The following is a 17,508-nucleotide window of genomic DNA, read 5'->3' on the forward strand; positions in this document are numbered from 1 at the left end:
TGTCCCCTGCATCGGCAGGCGGACTCTCAACCACTGCGCCACCAGGGAAGCCCTCATATGCATATTGGCAGTTGGGTAGCCTCTTTTTTTGAAGTACCTGAGTGTCTGTGGTAGGTCAGCTCCAAAGATGACCCCCTCAAGGAAGCATGCCTTCTAGTATTCATACCCTTTGTAATCCCCTTCTCATTGAAATCTGTGCTAGGTTGTGACTCTTTTTAACCAATAGAATGCTGCAGCAGTGGAGCTGTGCCAGTCCAGGCCTAAGCCCCAAGAAGGCATGGCAGTGTCTGCTCTAGAGTTCTTGGGAACTTCTGTGCCACCAGTAAGAAGTCCAGCTGCCTTGCTGGAGAGACCACGTAGAGTGACTACATGGGGAGGAGAGACCTCGACATTACGTGGAGAAGGAGAGGCCCAGCCATCCCAGGTGAACATCCAGAAGTTTCCAGCCCCAGCTGCATCCGACTGCAACCACATGAGAGACCCCAAGCTGGATCAGCAGCAGAGCAACCCAGTGGAGCCCAGTCACCCCACACAACAAAGAGAGATAATAAAATGGGTTCTGTTTTATGTATTTATTTATTTATTCAAAGTTTATTTATTATTTATTTATTGAAGTATAGTTAATTTACAATGTCGTGTTAGTTTCAGGTGTATGACAAAGTGATTCCGTTTTTCAAATTCTTTTCCCTTATAGGTTACTACACAATATTGAGTATAGTTTCCTGCGCTACACAGTGGGTCCTTGCTGTTTATCTACTTTATATATAGTAGTGTGTATATGTTAATCCCAAACTCCTAATTTATCCCTCCCCCCTGCCGCCCTTTCCCCTTTGGTAACCATAGCTTGTTATCTGCGTCTGTGAGTCTGCTTCTGTTTTGTATACAAGTTCATTCGTATCATTGTTTTTATAAATTTATTATTTTATTTTTGGCTACGTTGGGTCTTCGTTGCTGCGCACGGGCTTTCTCTAGTTGCGGTGAGCAGGGGCTACTCTTCTTTGAGGTGCAAGGGCTTCTCATTGTGGTGGCTTCTCGTTGCAGAGCATGGACTCTAGGCGCACAGGCTTCAGTAGTTGTAGCTCGTGGCTTCTAGAGCGCAGGCTCAGTAGTTGTGGTGCACGGGCTTAGTTGCTCCACAGCATGCGGGATCTTCCCGGACCAGGGCTCGAACCCGTGTCTCCTGCATTGGCAGGCGGATTGTTAACCACTGTGCCACCAGGGAAGTCCCTGTTGGTTTCTTTTGTTGTTGTCGTTTGGTTTTTTTGCGGTACGCGGGCCTCTCACTGCCGTGGCCTCTCCCGCTGCGGAGCACAGGCTCCGGACGCGCAGGCTCAGCGGCCATGGCCCACGGGCCCAGCCGCTCCGCGGCACGTGGGATCCTCCCGCACCGGGGCACGAACCCGCGTCCCCTGCATGGGCAGGCGGACCCTCAACCACTGCGCCACCAGGGAAGCCCTGTTGGTTTGTTTTTGAAGTATAATTGACTTACAACACTATGTTAGTTCCTGGTACACAACATAGTGATTTGATATTTCTGTACATTTCAAAATGATCACCACAGTAAGTCTAGTTCCAATATGTCACCATACAAAGATATTACATAGTTATTAACTATATTCCCCACACCATACATTACATACCTGTGACTCATTTATTTTGCAACTGGAAGTTTGTACCTCTAATCTCCCTCACCTATTTCTTTCCTCCTCCCACCTCTCTTCCCTCTGGCAATCACTTGTTTGTTCTCTGTCTCTATGACTCTTTCTGTTTAGTTATGTTTGTTCATTTATTTTGTTTTTTAGAGTCCATATGTAAGTGAAGTCATATGGTATTTGTCTTTCTCTGTCTGACTTATTTCACTAAAAGTAATGTCCTCTTAGGTCCATCCACGTTGTCGCAAATGGCAAGATTTCATTCTCTTTTATGGCTGAATAATATTCCATTGTATATATGCACATCTTCTTTATCCATTCATCTATTGATGGGCACTTGTGTTGCTTGCATATTTTGGCTATTGTAAATAATGCTGCAACGAACATAAGGTGTATATATCTTTTCTAATTAGATGAATGCCCAGGAGTAGAATTGCTGGATCATATGGTAGCTTTATTTTTAATTTTTTGAGGACCCTCCATACTGTTGTCCATAGTGGCTGCACCAATTTACATTCCCACCAACAGTCCTGAAGGTGTCCCTTTTCTCCACATCCTCGCAAATCCCATGAATCCTTAAATTCAGAGAACCTTTTCTGGTTTTGGCCAGAGAGGGAGATGTGAAGACAGAAAAAGGGTCAGAGAGATGCAACATTGCTGGTTCTGAAGGTGGAGGAAAGGAGCCATGAGCCATGAGAGCAGCCTCTGAAAGCTGGAAAAGACAAGGAAATGGATTCTCCCTTAGAGCCTCCAGGAAGGAACTCAGCCCTGCTGACACTGTGATTTTAGCCCAGGGAGACCCATGTCAGAATTCTAACCCTCAAAATTGTAAGGTAATAAGTGTGTTGTTTTAAGTGACTAAATGTATGGTATTTTGCTATGTCAGTGATAGAAAACTAATACACTAGTTGATCTACAATTTCCCCTTCCACCAAACAGATCAACAGTGAACTGTGTGTCCATGCGCTGCCTCTCTTACCCAAAGGCATCCCCATATAATTATTTTATTGACGATGTTTGCTTATGGTGTTATGGGCTGACATTCAGCAGCACTATAAAAGTCAACCTTATGAAACTCCTTGCTGTTTTGTTTTTTGTTTTGTTTTTTGGTTGTTTGTTTTGCTGCCCCGCGGCACGTGGGATCTTAGTTCCCCAGCCAGGGAACGAACCCCTGCCCCCTGCATTGGAAGCGTGGAGTCTTAACCACTGGACCGCCGGGGAAGTCCCTCTTTGCTGTTTTTGCCACAATGATACTGTTGAGGAAGATTTCATTACACCAAAGTGTCCTCTCCATGAGTACCTTCAGGAGAAATTTATTTTCTGTCCTAGTACCTGGAAGAGAGACTCCTGCTTGGGTTTCCCTCTGTGTTGGCTGTTAGGAAACTTAGAGCAGTGATTCTTAAGCAAGGGCATATTGGGGTGGAGCAACTATCAGAATCACCAGGGCAGCTTTTGAAAACTGCACTTGCACTCCCTCAGAAATTCCAATCTGTCTCCCTAGAAGAAAGTGTTCCCTCTTGCTCCCACAAGATGCATTGCTTTGGGGAGCCCCTGTCCTATTTAGAAAGGTCTTTGGGGTTGGGGAAAGGGTAAGAATTATTGTCTTGAGCAGCAGTTCTCAAATATGGTCTGGGAACCCCTGGAGGAGCCCCAAGACTCTTTCAAGAGGTGCTCAAGGGCAAAACTATTTTCATGACGTCAAGTATACAATGTAGGTTTCCAAAGGATTCTTTTTTAACGGCGGTTCTTTTTTTTTTTTTTTTTTTTTTTTTTTTTTAATTTATTTTTGGCTGCGTTGGGTCTTTGTTGCTGCACGCAGGCTTTCTTTAGTTGCAGCGAGCGGGGTCTACTCTTCATTGTGGTGTGCGGGCTTATTGCGGTGGCTTCTCTCTTGTTGCGGAGCACGGGCTCTAGGCGCGCGGGCCCAGTAGTTGTGGCTCACGGGCTCTAGAGCGCAGGCTCAGTAGTTGTGGCGCACAGGCTTAGTTGCTCCGCGGCACGTGGGATCTTCCCGGACCAGGGCTCGAACCCGTGTCCTCTGCCTCGGCAGGCGGATTCTTAACCACTGCGCTACCAGGGAAGCCCTCCAAAGGATTCTTGACACATGATGCCCCAATAGACTGGATGCAGAACCAGCTATGGGAATCCAGCTGTATTCTATTAATGGAGACACTAAAAAAGGTTTGCAAACGTGTAAAACAATGCCACTCTTCTCACCGTTTTTTTGGTTTTGGAAATGTAGCTGTTTTTCATAAAAATATGTTATTTACATCAACATAATGAATTTCTTTTTAATGAATTAATATGTATTTCAAGTATTTTCAGTTTTAATTTCAAATGCAGTAAATATTGACAGATATAAGGCACATAAGCGAAACCTCTTCAGATTCCTCAATAATTTTTAAGATTTCTAAGGAGGTCCTGAGACCAAAACACTTAACTGCTGAATTGGAGGAAGCAGTTTGTAGGTGAGGGTCTTCGTGGCATGCATGCTTTGCGTTAGCCACTCTCCACACCCTCTTCTTCCTACCTTCTTTTTGCCCATGCCTCATTTTTCTGAGTGTGTTTGTTGAATAAACGACTGGTTCTTTATCTTTGGAGGGGCAAATGCCTACAAATAAGTGCGGGGGGAGACTCAGAAACCCGAGGATTGTGTTAACAAGTCTGAAGTTGTTATCCTAAAACAATACAACAGCCAGTTATTTTACCAGCAAAATGGGTTTATTCGGGAGCAACAGAGATTTGCCATTCGGGACATGCAACTCTGGCAAAGCACATGCAAGCCAGGTAACACAAAGGAGAGTTAACTCTTTTATGGAGGAGAGGGGGAAGTTGAGAGAGGGGCTGTTATAAACAAAAAGTCCGTTCAAAGAAACTGGGAGTTCAAAGTGTAGTGGCTTTTCACTGGCTGAGTTATGACAGTCTCTCATTGGCTGAGCTGCTGCCAAGCAGGGAGAAAATCTTTCTTCCTTCTGCTGGGAGTAGAAAAGTAGTGTCACTTCCTGCTGGAGATGCAAAGCGATGTCTCTTCCAGTTGGGAACTCTATTGACATCAAGTAGTATGTGCGTGAGAGCTCCCCCTTCTGGCCTCCCAACTCCAGTTCAGTGAGGTTTCCCTTTAGTAATATTCACACCACCACGTTGACCTTCATTTCCTGCCACGGACTAGCTAAGGTTAAAAAGATTATCAGTTGAATCCAGTCAATCAATTGTTGGGTCTCTGTATTTGCATTTCCTCTCTCCCTGATCACTTCTCATTTTCCTTTACTCTTGCTGCCCTGGGATTGTACTTCCCAAAAAAGAAACAGCGTGTAGGCTTTGCCTAGGCCTCTGTTTTCTAGGGAAACTGGACTAATAGAGTATTGTTATTATTAGCTTATGTTATTGATAAGAAAATAGATATATTTGTGTGGATACTTTTTTTTTTATAAATTTATTTATTCACGTATATTTAGTTTTGGCTGTGTTGGGTCTTCGTTGCTGTGCGAGGGCTTTCTCTAGTTGTGGCAAGCGGGGGCCACTCTTCATCGCGGTGCGCGGGCCTCTCACTGTCGCGGCCTCTCCCTTTGTGGAGCACAGGCTCCAGACGCGCAGGCTCAGTAGCTGTGGCTCACGGGCCCAGTTGCTCCGCAGCATGTGGGATCTTCCCAGACCAGGGCTCGAACCCGTGTCCCCTGTATTGGCAGGCGGATTCTCAACCACTGCGCCACCAGGGAAGCCCTGTGTGGATACTTTTTGTTTGACCCTCCATTTCCATTCCCCACACTTCTCCATCCTGATCTGTTCCCCCGGAGGGTGACCTTTATGGACCACATCATGGGCTCCCTTGCGCTCTGACTTCTAGTAGGTTTCAGATGATGGGAGGAGCTGGCAGGTGATCAGAGGGTGGGAGAAGAGATAGGGACTTTTCTTTCCCAGCTCCCTCCCTGCTGAGCCACAGGTTGATAAAGGTTGACTTCCTCCATTGAAGGCACTCCTGTTGGCTGGCCCTCTCCTACAGCCCAGCTCTCTCTTTCCCGGTTCCAGTATCTGCTCCCTCTCTTTGCCTCTTCAGGCAGGGCTCTCTGTTACTGCTAGCCCCTGGGCGCTTCACCATCCCTGTCGGTTTCCCTGTTCCCTGCCTACACCTCTGTAAATACTTCCTTCATTAAACTCTCCTCAATTCCTCTTTGAGGCACCATATTTCTTAAGTGGACTCCTACTGAATATACTGATGGGTTGAGTGACTTTCCTAAGGTCACACAGAGTAAGTGGCAAAACACCTGAGAGTACTTACGCTAACACAAAGAAGGGTGGAGTCTTTCTCGGCCTTACCAGCCTGCCCAGCCCCCTCCCAGAATCCTGTGTCCTGCCCAACCTGCCGGAATCTGTGATCCTTTTGTTGGGATGGGATTGAATTCCCTAGGGCTCCGGTCCCAGACCTGGCCAGCAACTCCAGTAACCAGAGCTGTGTGAGAAGAAAAGGCCAAGCCATTGGGGTAGCCACACCCCAAAGAGAGATGAAGTCTCAGGTGAGTCACGCCACTGAGGGGCCACTTTCTCTGTCCCAAGGGCCACTGGTGACCTGCAGCCCTGCCTCACCAAGGACCCAGAACTTTGGCCTCCCAGCCCCTGGCTGTCCTCTCCTTCCGCCTTTGAGGGTTCTCCCACCCAGTAAGTGTCCCGGAGTGAGGACACCTGCCCCCAACACCCACACCAGGCCTCTAGAGACGTGAGACGCGCACAGGGCTCTGGGTGGGGACTTCAGGCTCCCTACTTCCTCCTTCTAGCCCCAGATCCACTCAGATTCCCAGAGATGGGCTCCAGCCAGGGAGGGTGGGGCTGTCCCTGGGACCATCAGGAGTCACGGGCTGCCTAGGCAGAGACAGAGCTGTGGCAGGGAGCAGATCCTCACCCATCTCTGTGCCTCCAGCTGACTCAAATGTACCATGTCCCAGCACCTGCTTCTCCCACTTGTGATCCTTGGTAACCTCAGGGGACAGGGTATGGTTGTAAGGGGCCTGGCTTCTAACATCTGGGGAGCTGGAAAGCAGGACTCCAGGGGTCTGCCTGGGGAGTGGGGTGTCAGAGGAGGCAGGGGAGGAGGACATCAGCGAAGGTGGGAGTGAGGTGTTGGGAGGGGAAGGAATAGCATATGAGAGGAGGAGGAAAGGAGGCCTGGGTGCCATGGGGGGATGGAGTACCTGTAAAGCTTGGGGGGAGGGGGCCAGGGAGGGCGTGTTGTGAGAATAGGTCTCCAGCCTCTTCCTGCCTCCATCTTTCCAGCCATAAGCCCCATCCCAGGAGCCTTCCAGGACTCAGGTAAGGCAGCTGGACTAGGTGAATATCACCCACAGAGGCAGAAAAGATGGGAGGGGTAGCATGGGTGCTGGCAGGGCGGCTGAGAGGGCAGGGAATTGGGGAAGAGGAAAGTAGGAAGATGGAAGCTGGGCACTGTCAAGGGCTGGATGTCACCAATATCTTCCTCTTTTTACCCTGTGACTCCCAGCTCTCAGTCCTACCCAAGAAGAACCTGAAGATCTGGGTAAGGAAGGGTGGGAGTCTGGTCCTCAGATCTTAAAGGAGGTTAAAGCTGGCTAACCGATGAGGGAGGTGGAAATGATCAGAAACTTAGAAGTGCCCAGGTTCTCTTTGTTCCCTGTTCGGGGGCAAACTGAAGTGGATTGGGGGGTGGGGCTTTGCCCTGAGTTACCTGGGCCTCTGGCTTGGGGGACAGGGGCAGGTGATGACCTCCACGGTATCCCATTGCAGACTGCGGCCGCCCTGAGCCCTCTGCCCGAATCATGGGGGGCTCAGACGCGCAGCCGGGCACCTGGCCGTGGCAGGTGAGCCTGCATCAGGGCGGGGGCCACATCTGCGGGGGCTCCCTCATCGCCCCCTCCTGGGTCCTCTCAGCCGCTCACTGTTTCGTGACGTGAGTATTCGCCCACGTCCAGCCCCTTTCTTTCAAAAGCCAAGCCCGCCCCGCAGCTGGGTCCCGCGGACCCAAGGCTAAATTGAAGCCCAGCTACCCCCGCCTCCCCGCCCTCCTGAAGCTAAGTGCTCTGCGGGGTATCCAGGTTCGGAGTGTGGTGAGGCCGCCAGCAGACTCCGCCCACCACTCCACCAAACATCCGAGTCTGAATTCCATCTTCCCAAAGCCCCCCATCAAGCACCTCCAAATCGCAACCGCTCCTCCCCCTTTCAAGAGTCTGTCTCAACCTCGATCGCCCCAGCCCCGAATCTGGATCGGATTCCGCCCCTGCTGGCTTCCCGCTGACCCCACCTTCTCCCTGGTTCCAAGCCCCCAGCCCCACGAGGCCTGCCCCCTCCGTGCGGTCCACCTAACCCCACCCCGGCCTTGGCCTCGGCGCAGGAACGGGACCTTGGAGCCCGCGGCCGAGTGGTCGGTAGTGCTGGGCGTGCACTCCCAGGACGGGCCCCTGGAAGGCGCGCACGTCCGCGCGGTGGCCGCCATCCTGGTGCCGGACAACTACAGCGGCGTGGAAAGGGGTGCCGACGTGGCCCTGCTGCGCCTGGCCTCTCCCGCCAGGCTGGGCCCCGCCGTGCGGCCCGTCTGCCTGCCCCGCGCTTCGCACCGCTTCGCTCACGGCACCGCCTGCTGGGCCACGGGCTGGGGGGACATCCAGGAGGACGGTGAGTGGGGCGGGGCGGGGGGGCGTCTCAGGAGGTGGGTTATTGGCGAGGTGGAGGCTACCAGGTGGGGCCCCAGGGCAGCCCGCACTGGACGCTTGATGGGGCCGTTCCTGAGATGAGGCTGTAGGAGGAAGAGCAGAGAGGAGCGGGAGGGGACATCGGTTTGGGATGTGGTGGGCGCAGAGACAAAGATGTCCAGGAGGCAGCTGGAGGGGACCTAGCTGAGCCCTGGGGAACAGGGGGCTGCATTCCTGACTCGCAGCATTTCTTCTCTGGTTCTGCCCACAGACCCCCTGCCTCTCCCCTGGGTGCTACAAGAAGTGGAGCTAAGGTTGCTGGGAGAAGCTGCCTGTCAGTGTCTCTACAGCCGGCCTGGTCCCTTCAATCTCACTTTCCAGCTATTGCCAGGGATGCTGTGTGCTGGCTACCCAGAGGGCCGCAGGGACACCTGCCAGGTGAGGGGAGGCCCCTGCACCTGCCTGAAGGGCCAGGCAGAGCCCTCACCAATAGGAAGCAGTATGAGTAATAGGCAAATCCCATCTCTCTCATATTTCTGAACCTCATCTGCAGAAAGAGGGCAAGATTGCCAGTGGATGGGATTGATGTGAAGATTACAATTGGACAGAAGTTGGGGCTCAACAAATGGGCACTATTATCGATGGCATTATAGCGCAGTGGGCACATGCCAGACTCTGGAGTGTTAGACTGGTTAGAAGCTCAGTGCCACCACTTATTAGCTGTATAGCCTTGGCCAACTTATTTGACCTCTCTCTGTGCAGATTTTCTCATCTGGAAGATGGGATGATAGTGTTACGTGTCGGGAGTAACCTCATCGGGAGGTTATGATGATGAAATAAATCATCATATGATTTATTAATCATTATGATAACCATAAATTCGTACATGTAAAAAACATTTAGAACAGTGTCTGGTCCTTAGTAAGAGCTAAATAAGTATTAGCTATTATTATTACTATTATTATTATCATTTTATTATTATCCCATATCCTAGCCTATAGCACAGCACCTATTACTTAGTAGATACTCAACAAATAGTTATTTTTTAAAATGAATTAATCCTTCACAGGAGGGAATTTTCCAGATAACCTGCTGAAGGCCAAAACATGATATATTTTAACCATTTTCCCCAGAAATGTTCCTCCAGTGGCACACAGCTTTGACGGCACTCAAGCACGCATGGTGGTGACGGGGATTCAGGCTAGATGGTTTCCAGGGTCCTTCCCAGTTATGAAGTTCCAGGACCTCTAGGGACATAATCCCTGCCTTCTTGAACAGGACTGCCAACACTTCAACTTCCTCTAGACCAGTGCTGTCGAATAAAACTTCCTATGATGATGGAAATGTTTTCTATCTGCACTGTCTGGTAGGATGGTCACTAGCCACACTGGCTATTGAACATTTGAAAGGTGGCTAGTGTGATCAAGGAAGTGAATTTTAATTTTATTTAATTTTAATTAATTCAAATAGCCACATGGAGCTAGTGTCTACCATATTGGACAGCACAATTCTAGATGATTCTGCGCCTTCTTTGTAACCCTCCTGGGGTCACAGAGGTGCCTAACCTGGAATATAGTGATATCTTAGGGACAATGCCCCAGCATTAAATGGCCCCAGAACCCTTGTTTTAGTGTCTGTTCCTTGTAGTTCTTCCTCCTTACTTGCCTTCAAACTGTCCCTTCTTGCTGCTTTTCTAATAACCTATTTCCAACAGCCTTTTCCTCCTGAATGCTGGCATCTCTGATTTACTTTAACAATTTAACAAGGAATTCTAACAACTTAGAAATCAAAGACAGGGTTTGTTTGAACTATTTATTGAACAAGAATCATTGGCTCTGAGTGAGACCTGCAGGCCGCTCTGGCGTGGCCTTTAATGCGTTAGCTTGGCGCTCCTGGCTTTGACTGCTCATCAGCCTTTCCACTTTACAAGGCTTTCTTCTGTTTAGAGTTGTAGGGATTACAGAGGACAAGGCACAGCCAACAAAGGTTTCTAGGAGAAGGTGGCTGTATGTAGGGCCAACCAGAAGAGGTGTAGAACCTTTGCGAGGTGGTCCGGTATAAGCTGGTGGGTCTCTGGGCTGATCCCGTGACACTAAGTCATCTATCATCAGGGAGACTCTGGGGGGCCCCTGGTCTGCAAGGAAGGTGGCCGATGGTTCCAGGCGGGAATCACCAGCTTTGGCTTTGGCTGTGGACGGAGGAACCGCCCCGGAGTCTTCACTGCTGTGGCTCCCTATGAGGCATGGATAAGGGAACAGGTGTTGGGCTCAGAGCCTGGCCCTGCCTTTCCCACCCAGTCCCCGGAGCCCCAGTCAGGTCTCCCCGAGCCCACGGATGAGAACTGCACCATCGCCCTGCCAGGTGAGGGGGGGCAGGACCCCTGGATGTCAGCTGGATCTGGGAGATTTGAGTTCAGGTGGAAACTGCCTGGGGTTCAGGAAGCCCCCTCACTCAGGCCTCTCACCCCTCAGAGTGTGGGAAGGCCCCGAGGCCAGGGGCCTGGCCCTGGGAAGCCCAGGTGATGGTCCCAGGATCTAGACCCTGCTATGGGGCACTGGTATCTGAAAGCTGGGTCTTGGCACCTGCCAGCTGCTTTCCGGGGTGAGTGAAAACCCAGACTCAGGCAGATTCTTGCCCCTTCCCCCATCAGTCTGAGACACTATCTAACTGGCCCAGCCCTTCCCCTGGGTGGGATAGGGGTAGGGGAGTGGGGTACCATTGGGAGGTGTATGATCCAGCTCAAAAATCGGGGTCCTAGTCTCTCTGGGGCGAATAGAGGGGTAATACGAATTCGACCCAGGATTGGGAGGGCGGGGGGGGGGTGGTCTGAGTGCACAGGTCTCAGGTCCGGGATGCAGAATCCTGCCTGGAGATCCAGAGTCTAAGCCACGGGTGGAGGTTTAGAGCTGAGCATGCGGGATCCAGCCCACGTCCCCAGTCTCCCCATCCCACAGCCGCATCAGCTCAGACCTCCCACCCCGCGACCTGGACGACTGGCGTGTGATGCTGCCCTCGCGCCCGCGCGCGGAGCGGGTGGCACGCCTCGTGCCGCACGAGAACGCCTCGTGGGACGACGCCTCGAACCTGGCGCTGCTGCAGCTGCGCGCGCCCGTGAACCTGAGCACGGCCCCGCGGCCAGTGTGCCTACCCCACCCAGAACACTATTTCCTGCCTGGGAGCCGCTGCCGCCTGGCTCGCTGGGGCCACACGGGTGAGCAGGGGCCCGGCTCGGGCCGGGCGGGGCAGAGCCGGGCCGGACAGCACCGCAGCGGAGGCCTCCTCCCTTTCTCTTCCAGAACCAGCGCCCGGAGCCGGTTCGCTGCTTGAGGCGGAGCTGTTGGGCGCCTGGTGGTGTCATTGCCTGTACGGCCGCCAGGGGGAGTCAGTGCCGCCGCCGGGAGAGCCGCCGCAAGCTCTCTGCCCCGCCTACCAGGAGGAGGAGGTGGCGGGCCGCTGCTGGGTGATTGGCGGGGGTAGGGGCCCATGGGTCTGAGTAGGAGGGAGGGGAGACTGGGGGCGGGGCCTGAGAGAGACAGGAACTGGGCTCGGCGATCTGGGGACGGAGACGGCGGGTTAAGGCGGGGCCAGAACGCGCTGGGGGCGAAGCCTGGCCCAGAAGGACTTTGGAGAGGGGCCCCGAGACCCGCCGTGACACACGGCGGGCCTTTTCGCTGCGTCTAGGTTTAAAGAGAATCCTAAAGTGAGAGCCGACTCATTACACAGATTTGTATTGGAGCCTGGCTTGGAGGAGGTGGGATTTGTTATGTCCGAGTACGCGAGAGTGTGGAGTCCAGGAAAGCCCCAGGACCTTTGGCATCCCCTCATCAACTGGCACACACGTAGAGGCTGGTAACACACACACTCTCTCGCTGCAGAACTACTCTCATTGGAGCCTTCTATGCCGGGAAGAGGGGACCTGGTTCCTGGCTGGAATCAGAGACTTACCCAGTGACTGCCTGCGTCCCAGAGCCTTCTACCCGCTGCAGAGCCACGGCCCATGGATCAGCCATGTGACTCGGGGAGCCTACCTGGAGGACCAGCTTGCCTGGGACTGGGGCCCTGAGGGGGAGGAGACTGAGACACAAACTTGTCCCCCTCACACAGAGCATGGCGGTGAGGAGGTGCCTTTGGGGCTTAGGGGCTCCTGGGAGTGCTTAGATCCATGGTAGGGGCTTTGGGGGTCAGCTGTTGGGCCCCCACTGAGGGAGTCGCCTCCTCTCCCTAGCCTGTGGACTGCGGCCAGAGCCGGCTCTGATGGGGGTCCTGTGGCCCTGGCTGGCAGAGGTGCATGTAGCTGGAGAGCGAGTCTGCACTGGGATCCTCGTGGCCCCAGGCTGGGTCCTGGCAGCCACTCACTGTATCCTCAGGTGGGTCTCACCCATCTCCCTGGCAAGAGGGAAAAATTGGAAGATGGGCCAAAGGACTCTTTCAATAGAGGTTTGTTCTCCCTTTAGGGCTTCTATAGCACAGGGTAATTGCTGCGAGGTATTTTGAGACAGAAGAGAGATTTGGAAGGAGGAAAAATGAATGAAGGAGTTAGTGGAATGACCCTGGAGACTCATTCCACCCTTTCCCCTGGACCGGGAAGGACTATCAGCAATGAGGGGAACAGGAAGTGACACTGGACCTTGTTCCAACAGGCTGGGCTCTACAACAGTGCCTTATATTGAAGTGTACCTGGGCCGGGCTGGGGCCGGCCCCCTCCCACAGAGCCACCAGGTATCCCGGCTGGTCATCAGCATCCGCCTGCCCCGGCACCTGGGACTTCGGCCCCCCCTGGCCCTCCTGGAGCTGAGCTCCCGGGTGGAGCCCTCCCCATCAGCCTTGCCCATCTGCCTTCACCCAGGGGGTACTCCCCTGGGGGCCAGCTGCTGGGTGCTGGGCTGGAAGGACCCCCATGACCGAGGTGAGAGCCCTGGGTCCTGGGGGTGAGAAGTGGCTGGACACCAGAATCCCTGGGACAACCTTCCTTCCTCTCTCTAGTCCCTGTGGCTGCTGCTGTCTCCATCTTGACACCACGACTCTGTCACTGTCTCTATCAGGGCATTCTGCCCCCTGGAACTCTCTGTGTCCTGTATGCAGAGGGGCAGGAGGACAGGTGTGAGGTACGGAGCCTGGGTATCCTGGTCCAGGCAGGGGAGAGGCAGTGCTGGGCAGCTGGACACCAGGGAGAGGGCAGGGTTGGAATTCTCGGGTGCTGGGTCTCAGGAAGAAGCAGTGCTTCCTGGCTGAACCTTGAGAGAGACCAGGGGCCAAGATGCCCGAGGATGGAGACAAGCAGTGCTTTGTGGCTGGGCCCTAGAAGGTGCAGGGGACCAGAAGGAAGGGTAAGAGACCCTTTTGGTCTTGGCTCTGATGCTGCAGGTGACCTCAGCCCCTCCGCTCCTGTGCCAGACTGAGGAAGGCTCCTGGGTCCTTGTGGGCATGGCTGTTCGAGGCAGCAGGGAGCTATTTGCCGCCATCGGACCCGAAGAGACCTGGATCTCCCAGACAGTGGGGGAGGCGCATTTCCTGCCCCCCAGTGGCTTCCCCCACTGGCTCCCAGAAGGCGGCGACCTCTGTCCCCCTGACATGGCCAGGGCCTCAGGTTCCCCTCGAGCTGCTCTTTTCCTGCTGCTACTGACCCTCCTGATCCAGGGCTGAGAGGGCCTGGGTCCCCGGGCCACCTCCCCTTTACCTCCCCCACCCCCTCCAGCCCTCTACTTCCCATCTGGTGGGGCTGGAATGTGGCCCAGCCGGCTCTGTTCCCTTACCCAGAACCTCCAGAGCGCCCCACCCACCTAGACTGCAGCGGCTTCAGACAATTGGGCCTCAGTGCCCAGCTATTTTGGGCCCTGGCATGCTTGAGGGCAGGGGGAGCCAGCGGACCACAAAGGTGTAAACAGAGACACAGGTGGCCTTGTGGCACTGCTGGGGGCAGGCTGAGGGACCGGGGGGAAGCCCCCGGGAGAGGGCCTCTCCCTCCTGGGCCTGTGTGAGTCAGGCCTTGGGCTCCCAGAAAATGTATCCCTGATAATGTGGCATCTGTCCCTCATTCCTGCCCCAGGGCGGGGGAGGTCGAGTGGCCAGCTGGGTGTGTGTCACCTCCCCAGTGGAATCAGCATCCCCAGCACGCACCTGCCCGACACCTCAGCCCTAGCTCTCTTGGACCCTGCTGCCCCTCCCCCCAGAGCAAGAAGGACTGAGGGTGAGGGTCAGAGGAAGGGTCCAGGAGTCTGGGAATCCAGGGTCTGTCTGCCATACCCTCTACCCGCACGGAGCCTGCCCCCCACACACACCCTGATGAATGGTGCCCCAGGGTGTTCACCTCCAGTGTCCCCAGTACACACACATGACACCTGTACTATTCAGGGGTCCACCACATCCTGCCCAGTGCCCCCAGGGTTTGGGCCCCATCAAGAGTCCCCTGTATGTACATATCACTACGTCCGCCCACTCCCACTTACCAGTGCACCTCCCTGCATTCATTCCACCACGTTCCCTGCTCACTGCTAAGTCCCGGCACAGCTTGGGCCTTGACGAGCCCATGAAGTGCTCCCAACCTGGTGGGGAACACATGGACTGGGGATCAGGAACAAGTCATAGAGGAGGTTCTAGCAAAGAATAAGGGCAAAGGGAGACCCATCCGGGGCAGGAGGGGTGCTTGGGGTGGAAACCAGCCGCTGAGGGTGGCAGGGGGGTCACCTCTGGGGCTGGGGTCACCATCTCTGAGTTGAGTAGGCAGAAGGTTGGGCAGGGGAGACCTTACAGGGAAGCTGGAAGTTCTTGGGAGATTGAGAAGATGGGCAGAGGTTCTTAAAGGCCCTGGCTAATCTTTTTTTTTTTTTTTTCCTTTGGCCGCACTGCATGGCATGCAGGATCTTAGTTCCCTGACCAGGGATCGAACCCCTGCCCCCTGCAGTGGAACACAGAGTCCTAGCCACTGGACAGCCAGGGAATTCCCGGGCCTGGCTTATCTTCAGCTGCCAGATCCCAAAGAGAATATTCCCCTGCATCTGTCTCCACAGGGACATACACCCCTACCTGCTCCCCATGAGGCAGGAGATAGATGGGCCCCAGGCTAAGTAGCTGGAGTTTGTCCCTTGTGGGCAGATACTCCAAGATGAAGAGGAGGAGGAGCTAAGCCCTGCCCAGATAAGAGACCATATATTTCTCGTTCTCGAGGTCAAGGAGACCTTCCCGGCTATACATGCGCAGAAAGGCTCCTCAGAGGTCAAAAAGGAGGGGGTGCCACCCCACAGCAAGTGATGCCAACCTATCCATAGACCTCTTTGCTAGAATCCGTCTTGGCTAAAAGTTGCACACACACACGTGGGAGGACCCTGAGGTAAACCAAGTATGGACTCAGAGGCAGAGAAAGCAAGATGATTGGCCAAAGGAAACCCGGAAGAAATGCCCCACATAAGTGATTCAAACTACCCACGAGGGCGCGACTCTCTCTCTGAGTCCACCCGTGTGTCTATCCACACGTACCCTTTTTCCTCCTAATAAACACTTTACTTGTTTCACTACTTTCCGTCTCTTTGTGGAGATTCATTTCTACACAGCTGACGGGACAGGGCCTTGTCACTGGCCACTGGTCCTGTGGTGGTCTAGTGGCTAGGATTCAGCGCTCTCACTGCCACGGCCTGACTTCAGTTTCTGGCCAGAGAACGGAAATCCTGCTTCAAGCCGCTGCAGGCCGAGGCCACGCAAGATCACCCATACCCAGTCAGTCACTCGTATGTCATCCCCCACAAACATTTAATATACCCTGTCCTCTACCCAAACCCACCCACAGTGTCCAGGGTCTTCCCCCTCCACCCCAGCTTAGACCCCTTTCCGAGTCAGTCTTTTTTTTTTTTTTTAATAAATTTATTTACTTACTTTATTTATGGCTGCGTTGGGTCTTCGTTGCTGCGCGCAGGTTTTCTCTAATCGCATTGAGCGGGGACTACTCTTCGTTGCGGTGCGCGGGCTACTCGTTGTGGTGCTTCTCTTGTTGCGGAGCACGGGCTCTAGGCGCGCGGGCTTCGGTAGTTGTGGTTCGTGGGCTGTAGAGCGCAGTCTCAGTAGTTGTGGCGCACGGGCTTAGTTGCTCCGTGGCGCGTGGGATCTTCCCGGACCAGGGCTCGAGCCCGTGTCTCCTGCATTGGCAGGCGGATTCTTACACACTGCGTCACCAGGGAAGTCCCCCGAGTCGGTCTTGTCCCCTTTCCCGTTCCAGGAATTCCCTGCCCTCCAGCCTGGGCCCTGAAGTCCTGGCTCAGAGGTCCAGACACCTAGTCTTATGGAAGGTAGGTGGACAAGTGGGGCTCTGTTTTTCTAAAGCTTGAAGCCCACACACTTTCCCAATTGCCCAGATTCATACACTCACAGAGGAGGCTCCTGACCCCCAACCCAGGTACATGGGCCTCCTTTCCCTGAACCTAGGCCACCTGCGCCCTCCTCCTGAGGACGATTCACTTGGACCACCCTTCCCCATCTTTGCCTTGTTAACACCTTTTCATAATCCCTTTAGGTCTCAGTTCTAAAGGCACCTCCTTGAGGAGCCCTTCTTGATGCCAGCCTAGGTCAGGCTCCTGTAAGCGGCTCCCAGAGCCCGCCTGCATTCTTCTTTCTCCATCACAGTTCGTAGCTTGAAATTATTCTGTAATTGCTTGTGTCATTATGTGATTCAAGTCTGTCACCCCAACTTCACCATGATCTCAGGGAAGGCAGGGACAGTGTCCACTTCGTCTCCTGTGCCTGGAACATATTAGGCTCTCAGTAAGTATTTGTGGAATGATTTAGCACCACCAGACATGCTCACCACACCTCACCACACGAAGATGAGGCTGCAGGCTCCACAGAAGGACCTGAAAAGGCCCCAGCCCGGGGGCAGACCTGGCTGTCCTGGGCTCAGATGCCAGGCCTCAGGCGGAACGGAGGGAGAAGCAGCTGTGGCCCCCACGGTAACACAGGCCGGGCCGGGCCCTGGGGGCATAACTGGTCCGGGAGACCTGAAAGACCTGGGACAGAGAGCCACTGGGTGAGGAATCCAGCCATCCGGGTTTCCAGCCCTGCCTGGGGCTGCACGACCAACCCCCCCGCCACACACACGCACGCACGCACACACACACACAGCCTAGGGGTGCTCACCCCAACCCCCCCGCCACACACACACACACATACACACACACACACACTCAACCTAACCCCCCCCACACACACACATACACACA

General features: G+C 54.0%; 1 protein-coding gene across 1 annotated transcript; it reads left to right on the forward strand.

The window, feature by feature from the left end:
- Positions 1 to 6,580: 6,580 nt before the first annotated feature.
- On the forward strand, positions 6,581 to 16,123 carry PRSS36 (serine protease 36). Its single transcript, XM_055082128.1, has 14 exons — positions 6,581 to 6,617; positions 6,918 to 6,953; positions 7,141 to 7,176; positions 7,404 to 7,566; positions 8,008 to 8,288; positions 8,577 to 8,743; positions 10,417 to 10,666; positions 10,777 to 10,906; positions 11,260 to 11,516; positions 11,602 to 11,765; positions 12,181 to 12,418; positions 12,531 to 12,672; positions 12,946 to 13,024; positions 13,670 to 16,123. The coding sequence occupies exons 1-14, from the start codon at positions 6,581 to 6,583 to the stop codon at positions 13,946 to 13,948; spliced, it is 2,259 nt and encodes a 752-aa protein (XP_054938103.1). The 3' UTR covers positions 13,949 to 16,123.
- The last annotated feature ends 1,385 nt before the right edge of the window (positions 16,124 to 17,508 follow it).

The sequence above is a fragment of the Physeter macrocephalus genome, unplaced genomic scaffold (genome assembly GCF_002837175.3).
Source record: "Physeter macrocephalus isolate SW-GA unplaced genomic scaffold, ASM283717v5 random_23, whole genome shotgun sequence".
Lineage (NCBI taxonomy): Eukaryota > Metazoa > Chordata > Mammalia > Artiodactyla > Physeteridae > Physeter > Physeter macrocephalus.

Coding starts and splice junctions, on each gene's coding strand:
- PRSS36 (XM_055082128.1), top strand. CDS start 6,581: ATGTCCCAGCACCTGCTTCTCCCACTTGTGATCCTTG. Junction 8,289..8,576: donor GGGGGACATCCAGGAGGACG/GTGAGTGGGGCG, acceptor TTCTGCCCACAG/ACCCCCTGCCTCTCCCCTGG. Junction 12,419..12,530: donor CCCTCACACAGAGCATGGCG/GTGAGGAGGTGC, acceptor TCCTCTCCCTAG/CCTGTGGACTGCGGCCAGAG.